At 56.7% G+C, this 21997-nt stretch overlaps 1 protein-coding gene across 1 annotated transcript in view; it reads right to left on the reverse strand.

The window, feature by feature from the left end:
• Window positions 1-21997, reverse strand: part of PITPNM3 (PITPNM family member 3) — a gene marked incomplete at both ends in the record, with an annotated part of 81069 nt that overhangs the window by 7569 nt on the left and 51503 nt on the right. Inside the window, 12 exons of the mRNA XM_082679466.1 lie at window positions 113-261; window positions 566-682; window positions 3067-3183; window positions 5951-6099; window positions 6639-6833; window positions 8104-8274; window positions 9551-9723; window positions 12142-12326; window positions 12782-12904; window positions 13307-13496; window positions 16368-16603; window positions 16954-17030. Coding sequence (XP_082535592.1) covers window positions 113-261; window positions 566-682; window positions 3067-3183; window positions 5951-6099; window positions 6639-6833; window positions 8104-8274; window positions 9551-9723; window positions 12142-12326; window positions 12782-12904; window positions 13307-13496; window positions 16368-16603; window positions 16954-17030 — 1882 coding nt within the window. The remainder of the gene's footprint in view (window positions 1-112; window positions 262-565; window positions 683-3066; window positions 3184-5950; window positions 6100-6638; window positions 6834-8103; window positions 8275-9550; window positions 9724-12141; window positions 12327-12781; window positions 12905-13306; window positions 13497-16367; window positions 16604-16953; window positions 17031-21997) is intronic.

The following is a 21997-nucleotide window of genomic DNA, read 5'->3' on the forward strand; positions in this document are numbered from 1 at the left end:
AAGGACAGGGTCCCGAAGACAGTACCTCGAGGCCCCCATCTTCTGGACAGGCCTGGCTGGCAGGGCCATGGAACCGGGTGAAAGCACCGTGAGAGTGTCACCTGGGTCTTACCTGACGACCATCTTCACAGGGTAGACGCCGAGCCCCAGGCGCCGGGGCCGCGGCACGCTGTACGTGATCCGGCCGCTGCTGTTCGTGATCTCTGTGTCCAAGTGCACCCAGCGGCCGGAGGAAGGCTCTGCCATCACCAGGATGTCCACCTGCAGGCAGTGAGGGGCCCAGGGGAACCGCTGAAGGCTGGGGCGCTGGGGCTGGGCTTGGGAGCTCTTCTCTGCCAAGGCAGCAGGGCTTGGGGTCCCGTCCGACGCTAGTTCCTGGCTCCCACCACCTTTCCTCTCTCTACTGCAGCCACACCAGCTTCTCCGAGGCACCTGGTCCATCCCTCACTCCCGCTCTCCCTCCCTGACCTGCGTGAGCATCTCCCACCTCGTGCAGCCAGGCCTTCCGCAGCCCTCACCGCACGTGCCACGTGGTACCCAGGAGGGGATGGCCCAGCCTCTGTACCTTCTCCCCGGTCAGGGCCACCATGTCGAGGGGCCCGTACATGAACCGTCCCACCAGGACCTGGGGGCCGTCTTCGGCAGCAATCACGTCGTTGGCCCGGTGGTTGGCAGTGACATTCTGGAAGGACAGAAACCAGCTCAGCTTCTGCAAGGGGACTTGACCTGGCTTTTTCCTTACGTCAGCCACTGGATCAGCTGGAGGGGTGCACACCCGCCGGATATTGCCTTCCTTCCTATTAACCTCGTTAGAGCTTCCGAGATGTGTCCCCATGGAGTCCACGAGGGAAACAGACCCTTAGACCCTCACGTGGTCTCCAAGGAGCCCCGGGCTCCTGCAGACCAGCATCCTCCGCTCTTGATTCTCTGCATGGCCTGGAGGTAACAACCAGTCCTCAGAGCCTGGCATCCTTCTAGATCCCCAGGCTGGAAACTGAGGGTCACCTTCACTTCCTCCTTCCTCATCACGGCTCACATCCAGTAGCCGTTTACCATCCGTCTTTGCTTCGTGGGCGATTTAAATGTCAAGAGTAGAGAAAACAGCGTAGGAAGTCTCGTGTGGCCGGAAACCAGTCGCGGCCGTTCTGGCTCTGCTCTTCCCTGGCTGGATGCCCCCACCCCGCTCCAGATCATTCTGGAGCAATGCTGGACGTCGCGTCACTTGTCTGTAACTATCCCAGCATCCCCATCCTTCTTCACGTCTGGTTTCAATTCATTCCGTAGCCCTACATTGGCCCCAGCTGCCCACCACTCCCAGCCTGGCTTCAAGACCCAAACCACTCCATCTTTACAGAACCACCCACATCTGTGTCTTTTCCCACACCCAGGTACCTCTCCCCTGGGCTCTGCTAGTAGCATCTTAAAGGAGCCCCCTTACTCAAAAACATTCCCCGTGGCAGATCGACCGTCTTTACAAAGCACAGAGCTTTTAACCCCCCGGGGCCCTCGGGATGAAGTACAAATCCTGAGCCTGGCATCAAAACTTTGCTGGGCAATCTTTTCAGTCCCATCTCCTGCTGCTGCCCTTCGAAGCCCCACTGGTTCTTTCAGGTCAGGCTCTGCAGAGGCCTCTGGGCCTTTGCTCACACTGGTCCCCCCACTTTCTATGGCATCCCTGGTCCCCTGCCTCCTTCTTCCAGCCCATCCACTAAGACCTGACTCAACTTCGTCCTCTCCAAGAAGCACTGGTGGACTCCCCAGAGATGGTCTCTGCCTCCTCTCAATTCCATGGTATTTCAATTCAAATCAACAAACATCTGTAGGCACCTCATCTGCACTGGTCCCAGAGCTGGGCTCTGGGGATGCAGAGAGGAACCAGTCATGGACCCTGACCCGGAAACCCTCAGTCAAGTGGGAGATGCAGGCCTGCTGACAAGAATACCGATAAGGGAAGAGCTCATTCATGGAAATAAACACATGGAAAGATGCCATAAAAAGGAATTAAGTACTGACACAAACCACAATGCGGATGAACCTTGAGAAAGGTGCTCAGTGAAAGAAGCCAGACACAAGGAACCACCTATGGTATGATTCCATTATATGAAATGTCCAGAACAGGCAAAGCCATAGAGACAGAAAGTAGATGAGTGGTCGCTTAAGGTTAGGGGTGGCAGTGGGGCTGGGGGAGCGGAGTGGTAGCTAAAGGGTAAGGGGTTTCTTTCGGAGGTGATGGAAATGATCTAAAATTAACCATGATGATGGTTGCACACATCGGTGAATATACTAAGATACATTGAATTGCACACTTTAAGTGGGTGAATTGTATAAAATGTGGTTATAGCTCAATAAATATGTTTACCAAAAAAAGAGTTGATTCATGGATCACTGATCACCTTGTACCATTTAGGACTGTTCTTGGGGTCCACGTCTGATGTTCCCACAGGACTGGAAGTGCCCACCACAACAGTGGCTGTGCTTGTAAATCCCTGTGCCCCACTGCCTGGCAAAGGGTCTGGGACACAGTGGGTATTGACCGTCGTTTGCTGAGTAAATGAATGTATGCCTACTGAACTCCTATTCATACGTCAATACCTTGCAGAGACGATGCTTCTTCAGGGAAGCGCCGCACGGCCTGCCCTGACAATCCTTCTCTTCATCTTCTTCCTAATCTGTGCCTCCCTCTATATGATGACAAACGCCACACCGGGCTGTGGTTGTGTGCAAGACTCTTTCGGACCCCTGGGTACGTCTACAGAGGCCTGGCATATAGCAATTGCTCCACAACTGGCATCTCCTCACCATCCCCAGCGCCCTGGAGCCCCACCCGTGGTGCTCCTGTGGAGCCAGGCCACGGGCAGCCAGCTCCCCATCCCATCAATCCCCCCTCCCCCTCCACTGCAGCCCTGGGGGCCTCGTCTAAGCCTGAATCCCAGCATGTATGAGCACGGAGATCTGAGGAGCGAACCAAAGCCCTTCCCCGCCGTGTGGATGCCCCAGCCCCCGGGGGCAGCCCCACCTCCCCGAGACCACAGCCTCAGCCCGTAGGCGCCTCCAACAAGCACATACCCGCAGCTTGACCTGGGTCCTCTTACGAAGCCACTTCTCGCGGGGGTTGGTGGGGCTCAGTGCTGCGGGGTCCAAGCCAGCGCTCTCCTTGACGTTCACGCTCTCGTAGCGCATCACCTGATGAGCCCAGCAGGACTCCGGGTCAGGCCATCTGGGCCCCTCTCCCTCCTCCCCATGGTGTCAGGGCCCTCCAGCTTGCGGCCAGTCGGGCCCTCCCCCAGGCCTCCCCACCTCCCAGCCTGGGACCCTCAGGAGGCCGGGAGCCCCCAGCACCTACCACTCTGCCCATCTGTCCTGACAGCTGGGGCCAGACCACTGTCTCTCAAATGCTCTGGCCTGGACCAGCCTCTGCTCTCGACACCCAAACCTAGCAGCCACCTGCGTCTGTACCCATTCTCTGCCTTCCCCCATTATGGTGGGTGATCTGGTCCCACCCAGCCCCACCCACCTCCTCAAGAACATAATGGAGCCAGCGCCCCTCTCAACCCTACATCAATGGCTAGTCCCTCACTACTGGATCATTCTCCTCAGCATCTAAATATGCCGTCATACTGCCTCTCCCTAGGACCCCTCTCAACAACCATGACATGTTCCTGCTCTCCCTGACAGCAGAAGTCCACAGAAGACTCGCCCTGCACTGTCTCCACTCCCCCCCCCCCCCCCGCCTTCTCCCCTCCCTCACCCCAGGCAGCTTCTGATCCTGTGTCTCCCCTGAAGCCATTCTTGCCAAGGCCCTGTGGCCTCCATCCTGCCCAACTCAGCGGCCCCCTCCCGTCCATCCGCTCCAGGACTCCTCCCTGAACTTCTCCGTCTACAGTAACGCCCTCGGTATCTGTGATGTTGTGATTTATAAGAAGAAGTATATATTTGGTCTTTGTCCAATTTCTGGCACAAAGCTTCTCAAATCCTTGCAACTTCCTAAGTGAGAGGGACAAAGGTGTCTTTCGTTATGTTAATGAGGTGACTTGAACCGCATCTAAGGATGGGGCTGGTTGCCAGGAGAACCAACCTTGTGATCAGAGGGTTGGAACTTTCAGTCCCGCCCCAGCCCCACATCACCACCTCGGGACAGGGGAGAGGGGCTGGAGGTTGGAGTGCAATCACAGATGGCCAGTGATTTAATCCATCATGTCTATGTAATGAAGCCTCCACAAAAACCCAAAAGGATGGGGTTTGGAGATCTTCCAGGTTGGTGAACACATGGGAATTTGGGGACAGTGGTGCCCTAGAGAGGGCATGGAAGCTCCAACCCCTTTCCCCATACCCTGCCCTTTGCATCTCTTCCATCTGGCTGTTCCTTTTTATAAAATCCTTTTATAATTAACCAGTAATCTAGTAAATAAACTGAGTTCTGTGAGCCACTCTAGCAAATTAACTGAAACCAAGGAGAGGATCTTTGGAACCTCCATTCTATAGCCTGTGAGTCAGAAAACCCAGGTGAGGGACTTCCCTGGTGGTCCAGTGGTAGAGAATCCACCTTCCAATGCAGGGGACGTGGGTTCAATCCCTGGTCGGGGAACTAAGATCCCACATGCTGCGGGGCAACTAAAATCCACGCGCCGCAACTACTGAGCTCACACGCCTCAACAAGAGAGCCCGCGTGCCGCAAACTACAGAGCCCGCACGCCACAACTAGAGAGAGAAAAACCTGCATGCCACAACTAGAGAGAAGCCCATGCGCAGCAACGGAGAGCCCACGCGCTGCAACGAAAGGACCCACATGCCTCGATGAAGATCTCATGTGCACCAACTAAGACCCGACGCAGCCAAAAAAAATAAAGAAAAAAATTTTTCATGATGTTTAAAAAAAAAAGAGAGGGAAACCCAGGTGACAACCTGAAGATTGACATCTGATGGGGGCGGGGCGGGCAGTTGTAGGGCTGAGCCCTTAACCTGCGGGATCTGACCCTATCTCTAGATAGATAATGTCAAAACTGAGTGAAATTGTAGGACACCCAGCTGAGGTCAGAGACTTGCCTGCTGTGGGGAAAAAACTCACACGTGGGAATTGGTGTGAGAAGCAGGGCAACCCATCACTGGCTTTAAATGCCATCCAAGCTCTGATGACTCCACATTTTAATCTCCAAGCCAGCTAAGCCCCAGACTCTCCACTCACCTTCCCTCCCAACACCTAACCGGCGTCTCATCTTCCCAGGTCCACACCCAAGACTCAGCATCCCCTCCCGCCCAGCCCGGCTCTTCCCCAGCCCTAGGGCATGGTGTCACCATAGTTAATCGAGTGGAAACCAGGATTCGTGGGACCCCCCCCTTTCCCTCGCAGCCCGAATGTCAGCAGGTCCTGTCACCACACCTCAAACCCGGCAGCCCCTCGGCACCTCTGCCACCAGCTTCCTAGCCCAAGCCGCCACCTCAAGGTTGGGATCCCACGCTTGCTCTCCTGCCCTCCAAGCAGCAGCCACGGGACTTCCTTCTAAAATATCAATCTCTCTCCCTTACTCAAAACTCTGCAGTGGCTTCTCATCGGACCCAGTATAAAATCCCCCTCTGACCTTGGCTGTGGAGGATGCATGTGATCTGACCCTCACCTGCCAGCCTCTACCCACCCCCAGGCTCTCCCTCAGTCCCTGGCCTCTCTCTCCACCTATTTTAGAGACGAGGACCTTGAGACCCACAGGGGAACAGCCATGATGACTCCAGTCTCCAAGTTGAACCATAGGTACATTCTCCTACGTGGTGTCTATTTAATTTTCTAGAAAGTACCACGCCATTGGCCAGAAGCCAGCGTTCCTCAGGAAAAGCGTTGTCTGTCCAGGTCACCCCCCGACTCGCCGCGCTTCAGTGCCTTCCCAGTGTCCAGCGTGGCCCGCGAGGTCAGCCTCTTCTCCCCAGAAGGACGGGCCCTCCCAAGAAGGGGTGGCAGTACCTGTCTCAGGATGAAGGCCACCACGTCCGTGGACTCCCAGTAGCTGGCGTGGAAGAGGTGGGGCAGGGCCACGGTGGGGAAGGCGGTGAGGACGTCGGGGCAGTACAGGGCGTAGTCGATGCGCTTGCTGCCCCACCACTTGGCTGTGACTGCGGGGCCAAGAGGGGGGCAAGGTCAGAGCGGCCTGCCCGGGGCTTTGACCCAAGGGGCAGCGTGGGACCCCGGGGCCCGGATCCAGGGGTGGATGTGCCACTCGGGGCACAAGTTTGGGGCCAGAGCGCTCGGCTCAGAATGAGCTCTCCTCCGCCTTCAACGACCCCCCACCCCCTCGCGTACCCACCCCTCCCCCAGGGCGCATGCTGCAAACTGGTCCCCAGGATGGGGGCCTGACCCACGGAGACGTGCACAGTCTCATCCCAGGGCTGTTGGTCACAGGGACTCCCAGGGGGAAAACTGAACGTTGGGATTAAGTCGAGGCCTGGCAAGGTCACGGCTCAGTCCACGGTCAGAGGTCAGGGTCCCTGTCCAGGGTCAGAGGTCACAGTTCTCTCTGAGGTCAGAGCTGGGTCTGGATTCCCTTGTCCCCTCCTCCCCTGCCCTCGGCAGCCCCGGCAGGGGGCCAGCGGCCACCCGGAGGAGGGTTCCCCCTCCCGCGAATCCAGGCAGGGCCCGGGAGACCCTCACTCACTGCGGGAGGTGCCCACGGGGGCCAGGCTGTCCGAGGACTCCGAGCTCTCACTGTGGGAGCTGCCCTGGCTTATCCTCCGCCCCAGGCGCTGGGACCTCGGGGCGTGAGGGGGTGAGGCCGGGGCCTCCAGAAGCAGCGGGCTGCCCCGGGAGTTGCCCTCCAGGAAGAGGGAGCTGTGGCTGTGCAGGGCATCAGCTGGAGGGGGAATTTCACAGTCAAGGCCGAGTGGTGGGCCTCAGATGAAGCTGCCCGTGTGCGCCAGCCCCGTGCTGGGCGGGAGGCTGAGCCCGGCCTGCTCCCTCACCTGCCCAGCGGGCAGCCCGCACCTCTTACCCCAGAGCCTGACGGGACCCCCTCACCGTAGTATGCAGTCAGATTTCACCTCCGCCAAGCCATGGGTTACGCAGGCACGAGTCAGGGTCCCGACCATCACATCCAGCCCCAGTAGAGCGGCCGAGGGCGCGTCTGGGACACTGCCCCCAAAGCACCAGCTGAGGTCACAGGTGGCACGTTACCATGTGACTCCTCCCTGAGCCACAGAGGGCTGTGGCTGAGCTTGGAAATGAATGGGGCCTCCATCCTGGGAGCGAGGGCGCCCCCTGGGGGCAGGGGGATGCCCTGAGCAGAGAGTGACATTTTAAGATGTGGGAAGGTTTTAGAGCCCCTTCTATCTACGGAAGCTCCTGACAAAAGAGGACTTTGGAAATTAAGTTTCCATTGAAATGGGGCAAGGGGGGGTCAATTGGATTTTAATCCTGAATGAGCCATGTGCACAGCAGCCCCCGCCCCCAATCTGGCCCAAATCTCTGAACCGGCTTGGCTAAACTTCCTGAACTGTGGTACGGAGACAAGGCTCTGATCTCCAAGCCCCTGACTGTCCAGTAGAGGCCTCCCCTTGGCCTCACCCCAGTCCATGCCTGGCTCACCCCACTTAAGCCCTGGAGGCCACGCCCCCCCCAACCCACCTGTCCTTGCTCCTGATGTTCCCTCCACCCAGAAGATCTCTCCAACCCCCATCCTCCAGCTCTTCTCCACCTGTCCGATGCCTTGGTTGAAGGCCCCCTCTTCCATGAAGCCCTCCAGGGTGACCCACTCCGTGCCCTGCCCCTCCAGAGTCCAGGCTGGGCTCTAGGCATGGCACTCAGCATGGATCCCCGGACTTACAATCAGGTCTGACAACTCAAGTATTATGCTGGTCCCGGCCATGGGAGCTGGTCACGGGGCAGAGCCCAAAGATGCCTCCTGCAGAACAGGTGCTCACACAGGTGGGCTGCTTGGAAGGCAGGTGAGTCAGCTGTCTTCCTGTCCCCCCCGCACAGAGCACATAGTTCTTGTTCAGGTGAGTCTAGTCACTCTGACAGCTGACTAGCTTGGAGGGGCTGGACCAGAGAGGGTGGCCCTGGGGCACCTCCTAGCTGGGGCCCAGCCTCCGGCTCAGCACACTCTTATACTCCTGAGGGCCTACCAAGGAGGAGGGACTGTCCGTCACCCAGCGGGAACCTCTGGTAGCGGGGCACGCTGACGGGCGACACCAGGTGGAACTTGGGCTCCAGCAGTGGTTCAAGCCGGGAGGCAGAGGGGTCTGCGCAGTGGAAAAAGCTGTAGACCTGACTGCAGGCAGGACGTACCTGGAAACCTGGGTGGGGGTGGGAAGTGGGAGGATACATGGGGGAAGTCCCTTGAGCACCTGCTCCCTTGGCCCTAGGAGGCTCCCTTCACTGCAGCTTTGAGTAACCTATTCCTCTGCTCAAGAACCTGCCATGGCTCCCTGCTACCGACAGGATCAAAGCCATCAGGTTCAGCTTGGCCTTCAATGCCTTGCCAACCTGCCCCACCTAGAAGCGCCGCTGTAGGCGTCCAGCACTACAGCCACGGTGGACGTCGGTGACTCCCCAGCCAGGCTTGCTTCTTTCCTTTCTCTGCGCTTCTGCTCAAGCTGCCCCTCCTCCTAGCAGGACGCCCTCCACTATTTCCACTGGTCAAACTCCTTTACATTCTTCTAGCTGTCGCTTAGTTGCCACCTGAACTATGAAGCGGACCTAGGATCTTTCAGTCAGGATCAGCAGCCCTTCCTTCGGCCCGCTCAATTCCCAGGCCCGGTAGTAAGTAGACTTCTTAGTTTGCCAGAGCCGACAGAACACTTCTCCCATTGACCAGCAGGTGTCTCCACTGAGGCTTCAGCTCATCAACGTGCCTCACTGTCCCTCTTAGAGGACTGGACGGTCCAGCATCCAGGGAGCCCTAGGTTTCCTTAGCAACGTTAAGGACAGCCGTGGGATTCTGCCTCCTCTCCCCACTTCTAGCAGACACCCCCCCGCCACTTTTTATCTGTTCCATAGTGCAGGCTGTTGGTAAACTTGGGTGCTAAGGAAATTCGAGAATCCCTGATCCACTGTTCTCCGAGGTGCCTCCAGCCTCTTACATCCGCAGAGCCATTGCTAAGCCATCTGCTGGTGCAAACCACCTCCGTGTGGATCTTAGAGGGATGGGGAGAAGGCACTGAAGGCCGCAGGGACTGCGAGAACAAAAGCACTGAGGTGAGCAGGGCATCTGCAGGGGGCAGTAAGACCAACCTGGCTGCAGAGGGCCTGCCTGGGCGCTGGGGATGGAGGGGGCGGGTGCAATAGGGCTTCTCTTCCCTGACAGCATGACAGCTGGACAATGGGGGCACAAATCAGTCTGGGGCATGTGACAGGGACAGCGAAATCCACCAGGAGCTGCCTCACCTTTGCCCATCTAGGGAAACTGCCCCACTCTCCTCCCCCCCCGACCCCTTCTTCTTCTTCCTCGCCTCTCTCTTCATCTACCCCAACTCCATGGCCCTCCCCGCCCCGCTCTCCCCAATTCCAGGCCCTCACACAGTGGCCTAGTGACCCAAAGGCATCTTGAACCCCAGCCCGCGCCATACCCACCATCCAGTCCGGGCAGCACCGTCCTCCGCATGGCCAGGACCAGGCCCAGGGGCGAGCCAAAGAGGAAGAAGTCGGACACCTCAAAATCCAAGCGGCCCAGGCTGACCTCGGGGAGCTGGGGCCCCCCGGCCACAGGGGGCTCAGCCTCATCCTTCAGCACGCTCGAGTGGATGCTGGCCGAGGGAGGAAGACAGGGGAGCGCAGGTTAGGGGAGGACCAAGCGCAGGGGGTGAGCACTTAGCAGAGCAGCCTGAGGTCCGGGGTGCAGCGCCCAGCCCTCCGTCTCTGGGGCGGGGCTCAGACCCGGAGTCCACTTGATGGACCACCGACACGAGATGGCGACCATCTCAGCATCCAACACCAAGGCCTGGCCAACATTTGGGTAAGGCAGCAATCAGCCAACTTTTCCTGTAAAGGGCCAGATGGTAAATATTTCAGACTTTGGGGGCCATATGGCCTCCATCACATCCACTTAACTCAACTCTGCCGCGTGGCACGCGGGCAGCCACAGACGCTACTTGAACAAACACGCGTGGCCATGATCCAATCAAACTTTCTTCACTAAAATAGACCGAGCACCTGAAAACCTAAGCCCCCTGCGCATTGGCAGGTCTGCCCCATCGTACTGGTCTTGTGATGGCCACACTGTGAATTCCTGCCCTGTCCAGCAGAGAAGCCCGGCCTGGCCAGACAGCTGGGTGACATCAGTTCTGCCAGGAGGAGGCCTTTCATGGTAACTCATGTTCCAGGCAACTCGCAGACACAGATGCAAACAGCTTGGTCTTCCCTCCCCTCTAGCCCACAAAGGAAGCTGAGCTTAAAGAGAAAAACACGAGACACCCAGAATTCCAGCCGTTCCCCTCCCAGGTGCCCGTTGCCCCAAAGACTTCAAGTGGATGTTTAGTCCCAGACCCAGAGTGGGCTGCTGAGAATGGGCAGAAAACTGGGGACCTCCCTGACCTTCCAGCTGCATTTAGGTACTGGTCGGGGTTTAAGAAAGTCCAGCAGGATCGCATGATCTATGAATCCATTAACGGAATGCAAATTCTACTAAAATACTCAAGTTGGAGGAGAAAGGGAATCTTAGAAATAACCATCGAAATAATGTGTGCCAGTCCCCCATCCCCTGTGGGTGAGGGTCTGGGCAGTTGGATCTGAATCCCCACACACCCCCCGCCTCTCGCAGTGTGAGCATCTTGCAGTGAGGATGACCACCCTGGTGTTTAACGATTCGTATTTCATGTACAACGTGGTCCCTAAACACACACCAACTACTTAACTGCCAGAGAAACAGCCATCTGTCCCTACACCAGAAGGAAGAGCTGGCTGTGTTGGACCAGCTCTCGAGAGCCTCCAACTTCACGTCACTCTCCAAATTTGGGGCTTTCTTAAAGGATTTTTCAAGGATGAACCAGAAATGGTATGGTTTTACCTTGCAACCTGACTTGAAATGCAGCTGCTTTTCTAAAGAATAATCTTTCAGAGGGGCTTTAAATATGATTTGAATATGCAGAGCCTTTGACCTAATAATTCTTCCTCCAAGAATCCATCTGAATGAAATAACCCCTATATATATATATATATATATATATATATATATATATATATATTTATGCACAAAGATGTTTCTGGAGTGCTGTTTATAATTGCAAAGGACTGGAAAAAGCCAAAGTGTCTAGTTACTGGTAAGATGTCATCCATTCACTCAAAAAAATATTTTTAAGAATATTTACCAAGACTTTTTAATTATATGGGGGAAAGAACACAATATAAGAGGGTTTTTTTTAAAGTAAAACTATAGGCAAAGCAAGTAAAAAATATACTGCGAGGAAACACTCCAAGGTCAGCAATGGTGCGAGGATCCATTTTCCAAATGTTGTGATGACCTCCTGCAACTTATCATTCGGGTGGAAAAGAAGGAGCGGGGATGGGAGGAGAGAAGCGAGGAGAAAGGGAAGAAGAAAAGAGGCGTTCCTTCCCATGTGGATCTATGTTCAATACCCATTTGAATCCTGAATAAATGTACAGATAATTCATTTAGCCAGTGTCTGTTAACATGCCTCTTCTAGAAAGTTAAAGGGTGGGCACTTCCATGGAGGGACCCGGCTGGCCTTCGAATGAGAGTGCATTGGGTGCTGGGCACTGGGAGACCAAAATGCTGACCCCAACTCTCCAGTAACTGGCTGTGTGGTCCCTGGAAAGTTCCTAACCTCCTTGGCCTCTGCTGCCCCATCTGAGAAATACCAAGAACACAATACTAAGAAATACAAAACACACCTACGTCTGTTCTATCACCAGATTCTTGAGACCATCAGTGAAGTAGGCTGCAGGGCAGCGTCTACTCTCTTGGTGAGATCGATTGCCCCCAGCTCTCTGCAAGCTGGGGAGTGGGGCGGACGCAGCGTGCAGAGTCCCGGGTCTTGGCGCAGGGTCCGTGGGGAATGGCCTTGTACCAGCATTTCAGTGCTCGTCCCTTCCCCCCTACCCCGATGCAAGGGCCTGGGAGTCACAGGCCTCCCAGATGGCCCTGGGCCGAGGTTCTGTCCCCCTGGACGCTTTGCTGGAAGGCAGCAGGCACAGGGAGCGGTTACCTCGATAGGAAGGCGTGATGCTGGGTGATGGCCTCGCAGTCATAGGTGGAGGAGTCGCTCTGCTTCCGGGGCAGTGGCCTCTTGGGCTCTTCATCCTCCAACGCGCTGGAGACATCGATGCTGCTCTTGCTGAGCCTCTTGCTGCTGGCCAGGCCGCATTCCTCCTCCACCACAACTGGGGTGTCCTTTGGGGCCGAGCAGAGGACAGGAGGACACTTCAGTCACCGGAGACTCTGGGGCCCCGCCTCCTCCCCCAGCATAAGTGAACCCCTTCCTCCTACGGTGTGAGAGGCAGTCCTTCTTCCAAAAGGGGCATGGGAGTCACAGTACAGTTAACGGTGGGATTTTAGGCACAGGGCTGTCCCCCAAGTCCAAAGGGTTCGGCAACCCAGCAGGACTCTGGACAGCTGTCTAGGGACCAAACCCAGCATGAGCCCTCTCTGGGCTTCAGTTTCTTCACCTGTAGTAATAATCTCCCACTACTCTTGCAGGACTGTGATACGATACCTTGTAACGTGGATGTCACAGCACAAACACGAAAAGCTAACACTGCTCCCCCAGGAGAGGCCCTGTTCCCCTGGGGCCGGGGCTGGGGCTCCCAAGGACAGACCCTCCCCCATTCCCACTACCTGGCCCGCACCTGCGAGCTGCTGACACTCCCCTTCCGGCTGCCGCTGCCAGGGCTGTCACCTGAGGGCCCCGCGCTGTAGCAGATGGCATCGAAGGCCAGGAGGCCCCCCACACAGTCCCCGATGAGACACACCTGGAGAAGGCAGAGCCGGGACTGCAGGCCTGCCCACTGCCACGCCCCCGCTCCACACCCAGCCAGAGCGTGGGTCGCCTGTCCGCGGGCGAACAAGGAGCCTGTCCCAGGGAAGCACTGAGGGTCCCAACAGGGGGATGGGAGGGTCAGCTTGAGGACAAAAAGCAGGCTATAGTCAGGGGTCAGACTTGGGCCACAGATCAGCATGGGCTGAAAATCAGAACTCAGATGTTGGCCTCAGTTTTTCTATCTGTAAAATGAGGATAAACCCAAAGGTCTCAAAAGCCTCTTTGGATCTCAGAAGCGAGGGCTCCAGGGCACCCTGGTCTAGATCCTTCTGGAAGACCCCAGCCTCTCTCCAGGCAGGGACCAGGACAGGGAGGTGAGGGCAGGCTGTCCTACCTGCCCACTGAAGCCAATCCCATCGGGGGATTTGAGGAACTCCATGTACACCTGGTTGGCTCGCTCGATGACGGTGGCAACTGCATCCTGGTACTGCGGGGAGGAGATGGCCAACAGGGGCAGGGCGGCCAGAGGGATGTGGTCCTGGCTGTTGCTGAGACAGCCCTCATCGTGGCTGTAGGGATTCAGGCTGCAGACAGGGGGCCAAGGTAAGCCCAGCCGGGCAAAAGAGAGCACATGCTGGCCAGGAATTGGGCGTTCGGCTCGGGGACTCTTCAGGAGGACACAGGCAGGAGCCGGACGAGACAAAGCGCAGGCAATGGGGTGGGGGTGGAGGGAGGGGCAAGCCTCTGCTGAATCCCCTGTATGTCCATCCCGTGCCAGCCATGATGTGGGCCCTGTGCCTCTTATGACAGCAGTGCTCTCTGCCCTTTTCTGTATGGCCTCAAAGGACACCCCAGTTATGGAGGAAGCCTCTGGTCTGGATCAGGGTGGGGACATGTCATCATGGCAGACTTCCTGGAGGAGGTGAGGTTTGAACTAGGCCTCAAGAAAGGCTTTAGGGAAGCTAGAAGGGAGGTGAGAGGGCGTGCCAGGCATGGGTATCACACATCCGCCACAGCTTGGAGGTGGGCACGCAGCTGCACGCATGATATCGTGTCCATCTTTCTGGGGAGAGGATCAGAGCCATCAAGGGCTTTGTAGAAAGGTCTGTGACCCCAGAAAGGACTGAGAGAGCCTATCCTACAGCACCCCCCCAACCAGTGGATTGATCCTCAGCCGCTGCGTGGGCCCCTCACTTCCTGCCTCCCTCTCTCTGGGCAGCTCAGCCCCAACAGGGACGAGCTCCCAGCTGCCTGTGCCTGCCTGCACCCCACCCGTCCTACCTCTGTCCCCTGGGGCATCGGACCCAGCTGGCCGGGAGGGAAAACAGAGGGAGGGACTGTACGTCCCCTCCCCAGAGCCTGCCCTTCCCCCATAGTCCAAGCTCAGGTCGACCCAGGGCCCAACAGGGACCTGACAGAAACTGGGGAAGGTGACAGGGCTCAGGGCACCCTGGACAGGAGGCAGAGACCTCATGGTGTGCCAGGCGGGCCTAACAGCCATTCCTCATCTCCAAAAGAAACACAAATTAGAGGAAACAGCCCTCAATTGCAGCCGGAGAGATTTTAATTAGCTGAGAAAGACCTCCTTCCCAGCAGTGATTAGGGGTGATCGATGGCCCGGGGAAGGAGCTGCCTGGGGGAGAGCTAGGCTCCCTCCCGCTGTCCCCTCCAGCGGATGCTGGGCCATTCGTCTTCCTGGAGATCAGGCCCGGGCTGGGTGACCCAGCTCTGGAGGTCAGATGTCCTGGGGGAGAGGGGGTAGGGGTGAGGAGTCCTGAGATTGATGATAAAGGAACACAATTAACTCCGACTATTGGCAGTGATGGACAGAGCCTTCTTTCAGCTCTGCCTCCCAAACCCGCTGCAGAGCAAGAGCCTGGAGGAAGTCAGGAAGTAGATTGTAGGGCTCCTGCCCTCCAGACTCAGCCGACCCAGGGGGGGCCCGACCGCCTAGCGGTTTAACAAAAACCACACCCCGGATCTGGGCCATTAATCGGGTTGGGGCACTACTCTCCTTCCTGACCGAATCTCCTTCCTTCCAACTCTGGTTGGGATCTGCCCAGCCCGTGTCCTGGGAACACGGATAAATCTAGAAGGCAGAGGAGACTTTCCTTTCTCTCTCAGAGGGGAGAAGTGAGACCTCCCCGTGTTCCCCCGAAGCAGCTGGACGCTGAGCCCCTCTCCTTAGAGCCACACCGGACCCAGAGCACGCACTTCACCCCCCTGGGGAGCTGGCACCAGACTGGGGATCCCTCTCCACCCTCCCCAACCCCCACATGGATGGGGGCTCCTCTGCAGGAGCTATGAAAGGGGGTGAGGGGCGAGGCCGAGGTGCCACTGGCCTCCCTTTCACCCCCGCTCCAGGCTCGAGAGCCAGCCGTCTGCCACACAGGTGCTCAGGCTCTTGTTTGCCTATATCACTGCTGAGCAGCCAGGGCTCCCAGCTGGCTCCAGGCACCACCTTCAGCTGGTTCAACAGGGCAGGCATCTGGGGAGCACCTGAGGGAGCCCCCGGGTCCTGGAGAAGTGGTCAGGATCTCCCAAAGTCCCCCAGGTTCTGAGGGCCCCCAGTTTCACAATCTGTTCCGCACTGGTTCCAGGGCAGGTTCGTGAAGAACTAAGCTGTGCAATCACACAGCCTTATTCCCAGCCAGCAGGGTTCTCTTCTCCTGCCCCGGCCCACTGTCCACCAACAAGGACAGTGCCTTCTCCCCTACCAGGATGGCGATGTGAGTCTCAGCTAATGCCCGCGCCCTGCCACGTGCTTCACACGCACTAGCCCAGAGAATCCTCACAAAAACTCTAGGAGGTGGTTAATACCATGATCATCCCCATTTTACAGATAAGGAAACACACAGGGAGAGGTTAAACAACTTCCCCCAGGTTACACAGCTGGAATTCAAATCCAGGCTGACCGGAGAGCCGGGAGAGCCCGGACCCTTCACAGGTTACGCTACTCTCAAAGCACACCCAAAAGTCACCTCCTCCAGGAAGCCTCCCTGGCCCTCTCTCTGAGTGTCTGCAGTGCCCTGTGCCCCCTCCATCATAGCACACATCTCTACTGGCTCTTAATTGTGTGGCTCGAGAGTGGGGCTGCCTGGGTTTGACTCCTGGGTCCATGGGCTGCGTAGTAACCCTGGGGACATTGCTTAACCTCTCAATGCCTCAGCTTCCTTGTCTGGGCCAACGAGACCAGGGCCTGTTGAGCACAGGAAGTGGGTCTGAGCGCCACCCAGCCCCGGGCAGAGGAGGGTTCGGTGCGCAAGTGTTAATCACTTTGGACTCCAGCTGACCACTTCCCACTGGTGATGTTCGTGGTTGGTCGGGACCTGACACCCCAGAGAGGCCTAGGCAGGCACCTACCTGCCCACCACGTACCCACGTGGCAGGGGCGGCCCCTCTGCTTCGGCCCCCCACCAATCCCAGCCAGTCCAGACAAGCAGAAAGGGACTCACTTGGAGACGAGTGAGAAAGCCTCAGAGCAGATGGCGGGACAGGGGACGAACTTGATGAGGATGTGGCCCAGGGCTGCGGGGAAGTGGGCGCGCGTGACCTTCTCCAGCACGGAGCTGAAGGTGTGGATGTCGGCCACCTTGCAGGACGGGTCCCCCGAGCCCGTGTCCAGGATGCTCCCCCCGTGCAGCACCAGCAGGAGGACGTGCGTCTTGCAGGAGCGCTGCGGGCAGCCTTCCTAAGAGGGACATCGGTCAGGATAGAGAGAGACAGGCAATGGGGAGGGGGGAGCAGGGGCACACAGAGGCTCACACACACACAGGGGGACTCTGACGGCACCTCCTGTGCATTCAGAGTGAGGGACACAGGCTGCCAGGAGGGCAAGCCCCTCCGTGTCAGGGTGGGAAGAGTCCCAAGAGACTCTTTTTGTTCATGCGGGACCCAGAAGCCCAGAGAAGGACGGGGACCGGCACGACATCACACAGCAAGTCAAATGAAGAGCTGAGTGAAAACTGGGTGGCCTACCAGCTCGGAGCTCTTCCTGACATCCTGACCACAGAGGTGGCCCGGACACCCTCAGAAACCCACCTCGTTGTCTTCGTGGATCTCGATGCTTCCCTGGGCTGGGAACCTCCGCCTTCTCAAGGAAACCCGGTACAGTTCTCCTGTGGGGTGGACAGCGGACTCAGCATCTCCAGGCCTCCCTCACGGTGACTGGATGTTCTCTGGGCCCAGCTGGCATGAGGCCTGGGCTCCCAGGTGAGCTAGAATGACAGCGTCCCCAGCTCGGGAGGGTCATGCTGCCCAGCCCCTGCCACCGACAGATACACAACCTTCTGAAACCTTTCTCCTCCTGAAGATAGGGAGGCCGGGGACTTCCCTGGTGGCACAGTGGTCAAGAATCTGCCTGCCAGTGCAGGGAACACGGGTTCGAGCCCTGGTCCGGGAAGATCCCACATGTCACGGAGCAACTAAGCCCGTGCGCCACAACTACTGAGCCTGCGCTCTAGAGCCCACGAGCCACATCTACTGAAGCCCGTGCGCCGCAACTACTGAAGCCCGCGCGCCTAGAGCCCGTGCTCCGCAACAAGAGAAGCCACCGCAATGAGAAGCCCGCGCACCGCAACAAAGAGTAGCCCCTGCTCGCCGCAACTAGAGAAAGCCCGTGCACAGCAACGAAGACCCAACACAGCCAAAAATAAATAAATCTATTAAAAAAAAAAAAAAAAAGGAAGAAAAAGAAAGGGAGGCCGGCAGTGTGAGGCCATCATGGATGCTGTCTGTCCCTGAGGCCAGGAGGGGTGTCCCAGAAAGGAACTATCCTTCTCTTCCTCACCAGTAATGCGAGAGCAACAGGACAAATGCCATCTGGTGACTACCAGTTATGGAGGGAAACTTGGGCCAAGCATCCCTCTGAAAACAACTAGAGGAGCTGGGTAAAGTATTTTTTAAAGGTCTGTTTGAAGCGCTCGGAGTGACAGCAAGGCCTTAAATCATGGGAGGCCGGTCCAGGGAAGGTGGATCCTCTGAGAGGCAAGGCCAGCATCCAGGAGCACACTCACCATCACACACAAGATTTGGGGTGAAGCCAGCCACTGCCAGGAATGCTTTTCTTGCTTCTGTCGGCTGCCATGTCCTCCTCCAGGAAGCGCTCCTCGGATTCCAGCCCTGGCTGAGCTCTCATTCCTCTAACATGTAAACTACAGCTGTGGACCAAATCTGGCCCGCCGTCTGTTTTTGTAAATAAAGTTTTATTGGGACACAACTGACTTTTTCATTTATGTATTGTCTATGGCTGCTTTTGTGCCACAGCAGCAGAGTTAAGTAATTGTCACAGAGTTCTTACAGCTGGCAAAGCCGAAACTATGGACTATCTGTCTCCTTACAGAACAGTTTATCTGATCTAACACCCGCATTTCTCAATGTCACGGCACTGGACTCTCCGGTGGAGAGGCGCCTCCAGGACATCCAACGGCCCCCTCATGGCCCACCCGGTGATGCCGGCCACACTGAGGAATCCTCACCACCTCTCCTTTCTCCCCATGAGAAGGATACTATTTTCTCTGTGTGGCTGAACCACAAAGCTAGACTGTGAACCAGCCACTTGTTTGCCTTCAAGCGGTTCATCTCTAAAGCATCCGGTTCTAGACAGGATGGCCCTTTCTCCTTCCCACTCTGCCCCACCCCCGCCAGGAGCCTGCAGCACCCACTAGGAGTCACATCTGGGGAGGGGCCTTCCCAGGGGCTTTACAGGCAACCCTGCAGTAGGCGTGGGCGAGAGCCCTGGCCAACGTGTTTCTAAGTCAACATCTCAGCCACTACTGGCCCCAGGGGAGGGAGCGTGCAAAGAATTCCAAGTGAGAAGCTTTTCTCAGTCAGCAAGTGCATTTCTGAAATATTCTGTCCTCACAGACACAACCCTGGTCTAAGGGTAACTGCTTTATGAGCTCGGAGCTGCTGCCCACACAGACAGGAAATCGTTTCCCAAATGATGGAGAGGTTTGGCTTGGAGGAGGACGAGAAAAAACTTGTTTTGAGGCCGGACTCTGCCCTGCACTTGCTGAGACTCCTTCAGTGGCTCAGACTCTTCTGCCTTAATTGGAACATCCTGTAGACCTTGCCCTGGGCTTGGCTAGAAGAGGTCTGGGCCCTGCCTTCAGGACAGGATTATGCTAAAAGACACCAGTAAATGGCTCAGTTTTGTTGAGCACTTATTACGTCCCAGGCACAATGTGCTTTACAGGTACCATCTCATCTAGTCCCCACAGTTATCCTCTGAGCTGTGGTCCTCTTATTATTAGCCCCATTTTACAGATGAGAAAACTGAGGCTCGAACAACCAAGGTCACTTGCCCCAAACCGCACAACTAATTAAAGACTGAGTGAGCTGCCCCACACTCAGCAGAAGACGATGCTTGACGAAGTGGCTCCCCTCCCATCCCCCTGATCGCCACAGCTTTCCAGTGAGGTAGACACGACAATCCCCATTCTGCAGGAGAAAAAACAGGAGCACAAATGGATGTGACATCCTGAAGACTAAAGCCCCCGAGACTTCTTCCCACCGCACGTGAAAGTTTGCTAGTAGGAAACCCCGAGAGTGTCCAGGAGGGAAGCTGAGTGTCGCTTCCCCAGGATGAAGCAACCGTACTTCGTGGTGTGTGCAGCCTCATGTGTGCAGCCCTGGGGCAGCTGGACCAGGGGGAACCAGGAGCTGGGCAGAGCTGAGGATATGGGCGGGCAGCCTGGGAGACCCCTCACTTCTGGGGCCAGGAGAAACCTAGTTGGGACCATGGACTTTGGAGCCAGAATGCCTGAGTACAAATCTAGGCTCTTACCAGCTGTGTGCCCTGTGTCTCAGTTTCCTCATCTGGAATATGGGCATAATAACAGGAGCTACCTCACAGAGTGGTGATGAGGATAAACGAGCCCATATATACAAAGCGCTTAGGACAGGGCCTAGAACATGGTAAGTGCTATATAAGGGTTAGTAGTTTATTATTATTATTACTATTATCCAGGGTGCATCGGGGAGCACAGGGCCAGGGCCACAGCTGACACAATGGGGCTGGAGGCTGATGGGGACATCACCGCCTTCACACTCCTGCCCTGCCCCCAAGTCCCTCCCTAAGCCCTGGCAGCCTCCCCAGCCTCACTGGGCTGGATGTCTGCTTGCAGTGTGATTACAGAATTAAATGCTGTGATTGCCACAAATTACCATAGCAAGGCTATAAATAAGTTGCAGGGAAGACATGAGGGTCCTGCCATCTCCTGGGTACCATGTCCTCCAGTATGTGGGGACTGCATCCTGCACCCTCACTGATTACACAGACTGAGAGCACCCGCATCCCTGACCTTCCTGCGGCCAGCTCCCTTGGGGCCCATGTGATGCCCTGGGCATCAAATCTGTGCTGCGTCCCGGCCACAAATGATGCCGAGGCAGTTCCTGGCTCAGTGGAGATGGGAGACCAGCAGGGTTGTCCTCAGCATCCCTCACCCCTTCCCTAGCCAAGGGGAAGAGTCTGGCCTCCCATGCTGTTTGAAGATGGAGACTTGCTTCCTTTTAATGCACAAAAGCCAGAAATGCTTTGCTCTGGAAGATGGAGGTGGGGAGACCTCGCCTGCCAGATCTGGATTCTGGCCCCTTCAGAGCTGACTAATAGGACCAGGGTTTCCCCATCTTCAGTCTTAGAAGAGGTCTCTGTAGACCAACAGAAAGGCAGCCTAGAACCCACCTGCCAGTACCTTGCCCACAAGGGTTCTGCTCTTCTAAGAACCAGACATTCCCACCACAATGACTGAGGCCACTGGCTCTGACTCACCCACAAGACACAACTCTTTCACTCTTCCATGCCTTTGCTCATGCTGAGCCCTCTGCCTGGGAAGCCCTTCCTCCCTCTGCAGACCAGCAAACTCCTACCTAACCTACAAACCTGCTCAATTGTCACCACCTCTGGAAAGCTTTCTCAGATCTACTCAGGCAGAGACGGTTATCTCACAGGGTGCCAGTGGTCAGGACCTAGCATGACATTTTTGTGAAAACTTACTGCAACTGAAGATCCCAGGGTACACATGACCTATGAGACATCTCTATGCTGTCAAACCCCCAGGAGAAATTGGGATCAGGGGAGCGTCATCCACCAGGAGGCACATTTCTTGAAAGTCCCCAGGGAAAGTGGTATCAGGGAACCTCTAGGAATTCTAGAGCATCCTGGCTGGGGCCTTATCACTCTGCCCCTAGAGGCTTCCCCAGAGCCTCTGGTGACAAGAGCTGCTGGCGGGGCTTCCTGGGTGGTGGGGAGCCACATTCCAGGGGCCCCAGGACCTCATTATCAGGCTGCCTGTTTCTTCCCACTTCCTGTTCATTTCTGTTTGCATGGCGCTATTCAGGCTGGGTCCCTGCCGTGCCCAGATCTGGGGCGGGGTGAGCCCACAACTGTTTTTGTGACAATGTTTTTGTGACAAGCTCTGAGGCAGGCCAGCTACTGCAACACCTGCTCCCAGCACCCCTGCCAGCCCTAGCACCAGGACCAGCGCCCCCCCGCCAGCTCACCGTGACGCCTCCTGCCGCCTGAAGAATGGAGGCTATTCTTGCTTAATCACATCCTTGGAAAGGCACAAATCATGGTCATCCCTTCTAATTATTGATGTGCTACACTCCTCTCAAGACAAAAGCCAAGGTCGGCACCCTCGCACTCGGCACCCTAAGCAAAGCATCACCCAGTTCGCCCGAAGACTCCATCTCCCTTGCCACCCGCCACTGGGACCCACAAGGAGTGGGTGCTGGGGGTGCCCCCGGGCTAAAGCTGACCCCTCAATTTTACCCTCCATTCTACCAGCCCTGGCAGTCGCCCCACCTCTCTTAGTCACTCCTGGGGTCAACTGAGCAGAGCTGTGTCCAGCTTGAGGCCACAGGGCACGTCCTGAGACGTACCTGCAAAAGTATCTAATCCTTTAGAGCACATGGAAGCACATGCATGGGCAAACACACACACACGTGTGTGTCTGCATAAGCCCAATGGCTTGGCTATCTTGCTCTGATGTGAGATGCAAGGCATATACCTAGAAATGTCTGGGAAGATCTACAGCTTCATTCAGCCGCAAGCAGGAGGCTCAGATCACGGCCCCAATCCCGC

This window comes from Grampus griseus, assembly GCF_964374135.1.
Source record: "Grampus griseus genome assembly, chromosome: 20".
Taxonomy (NCBI): domain Eukaryota; kingdom Metazoa; phylum Chordata; class Mammalia; order Artiodactyla; family Delphinidae; genus Grampus; species Grampus griseus.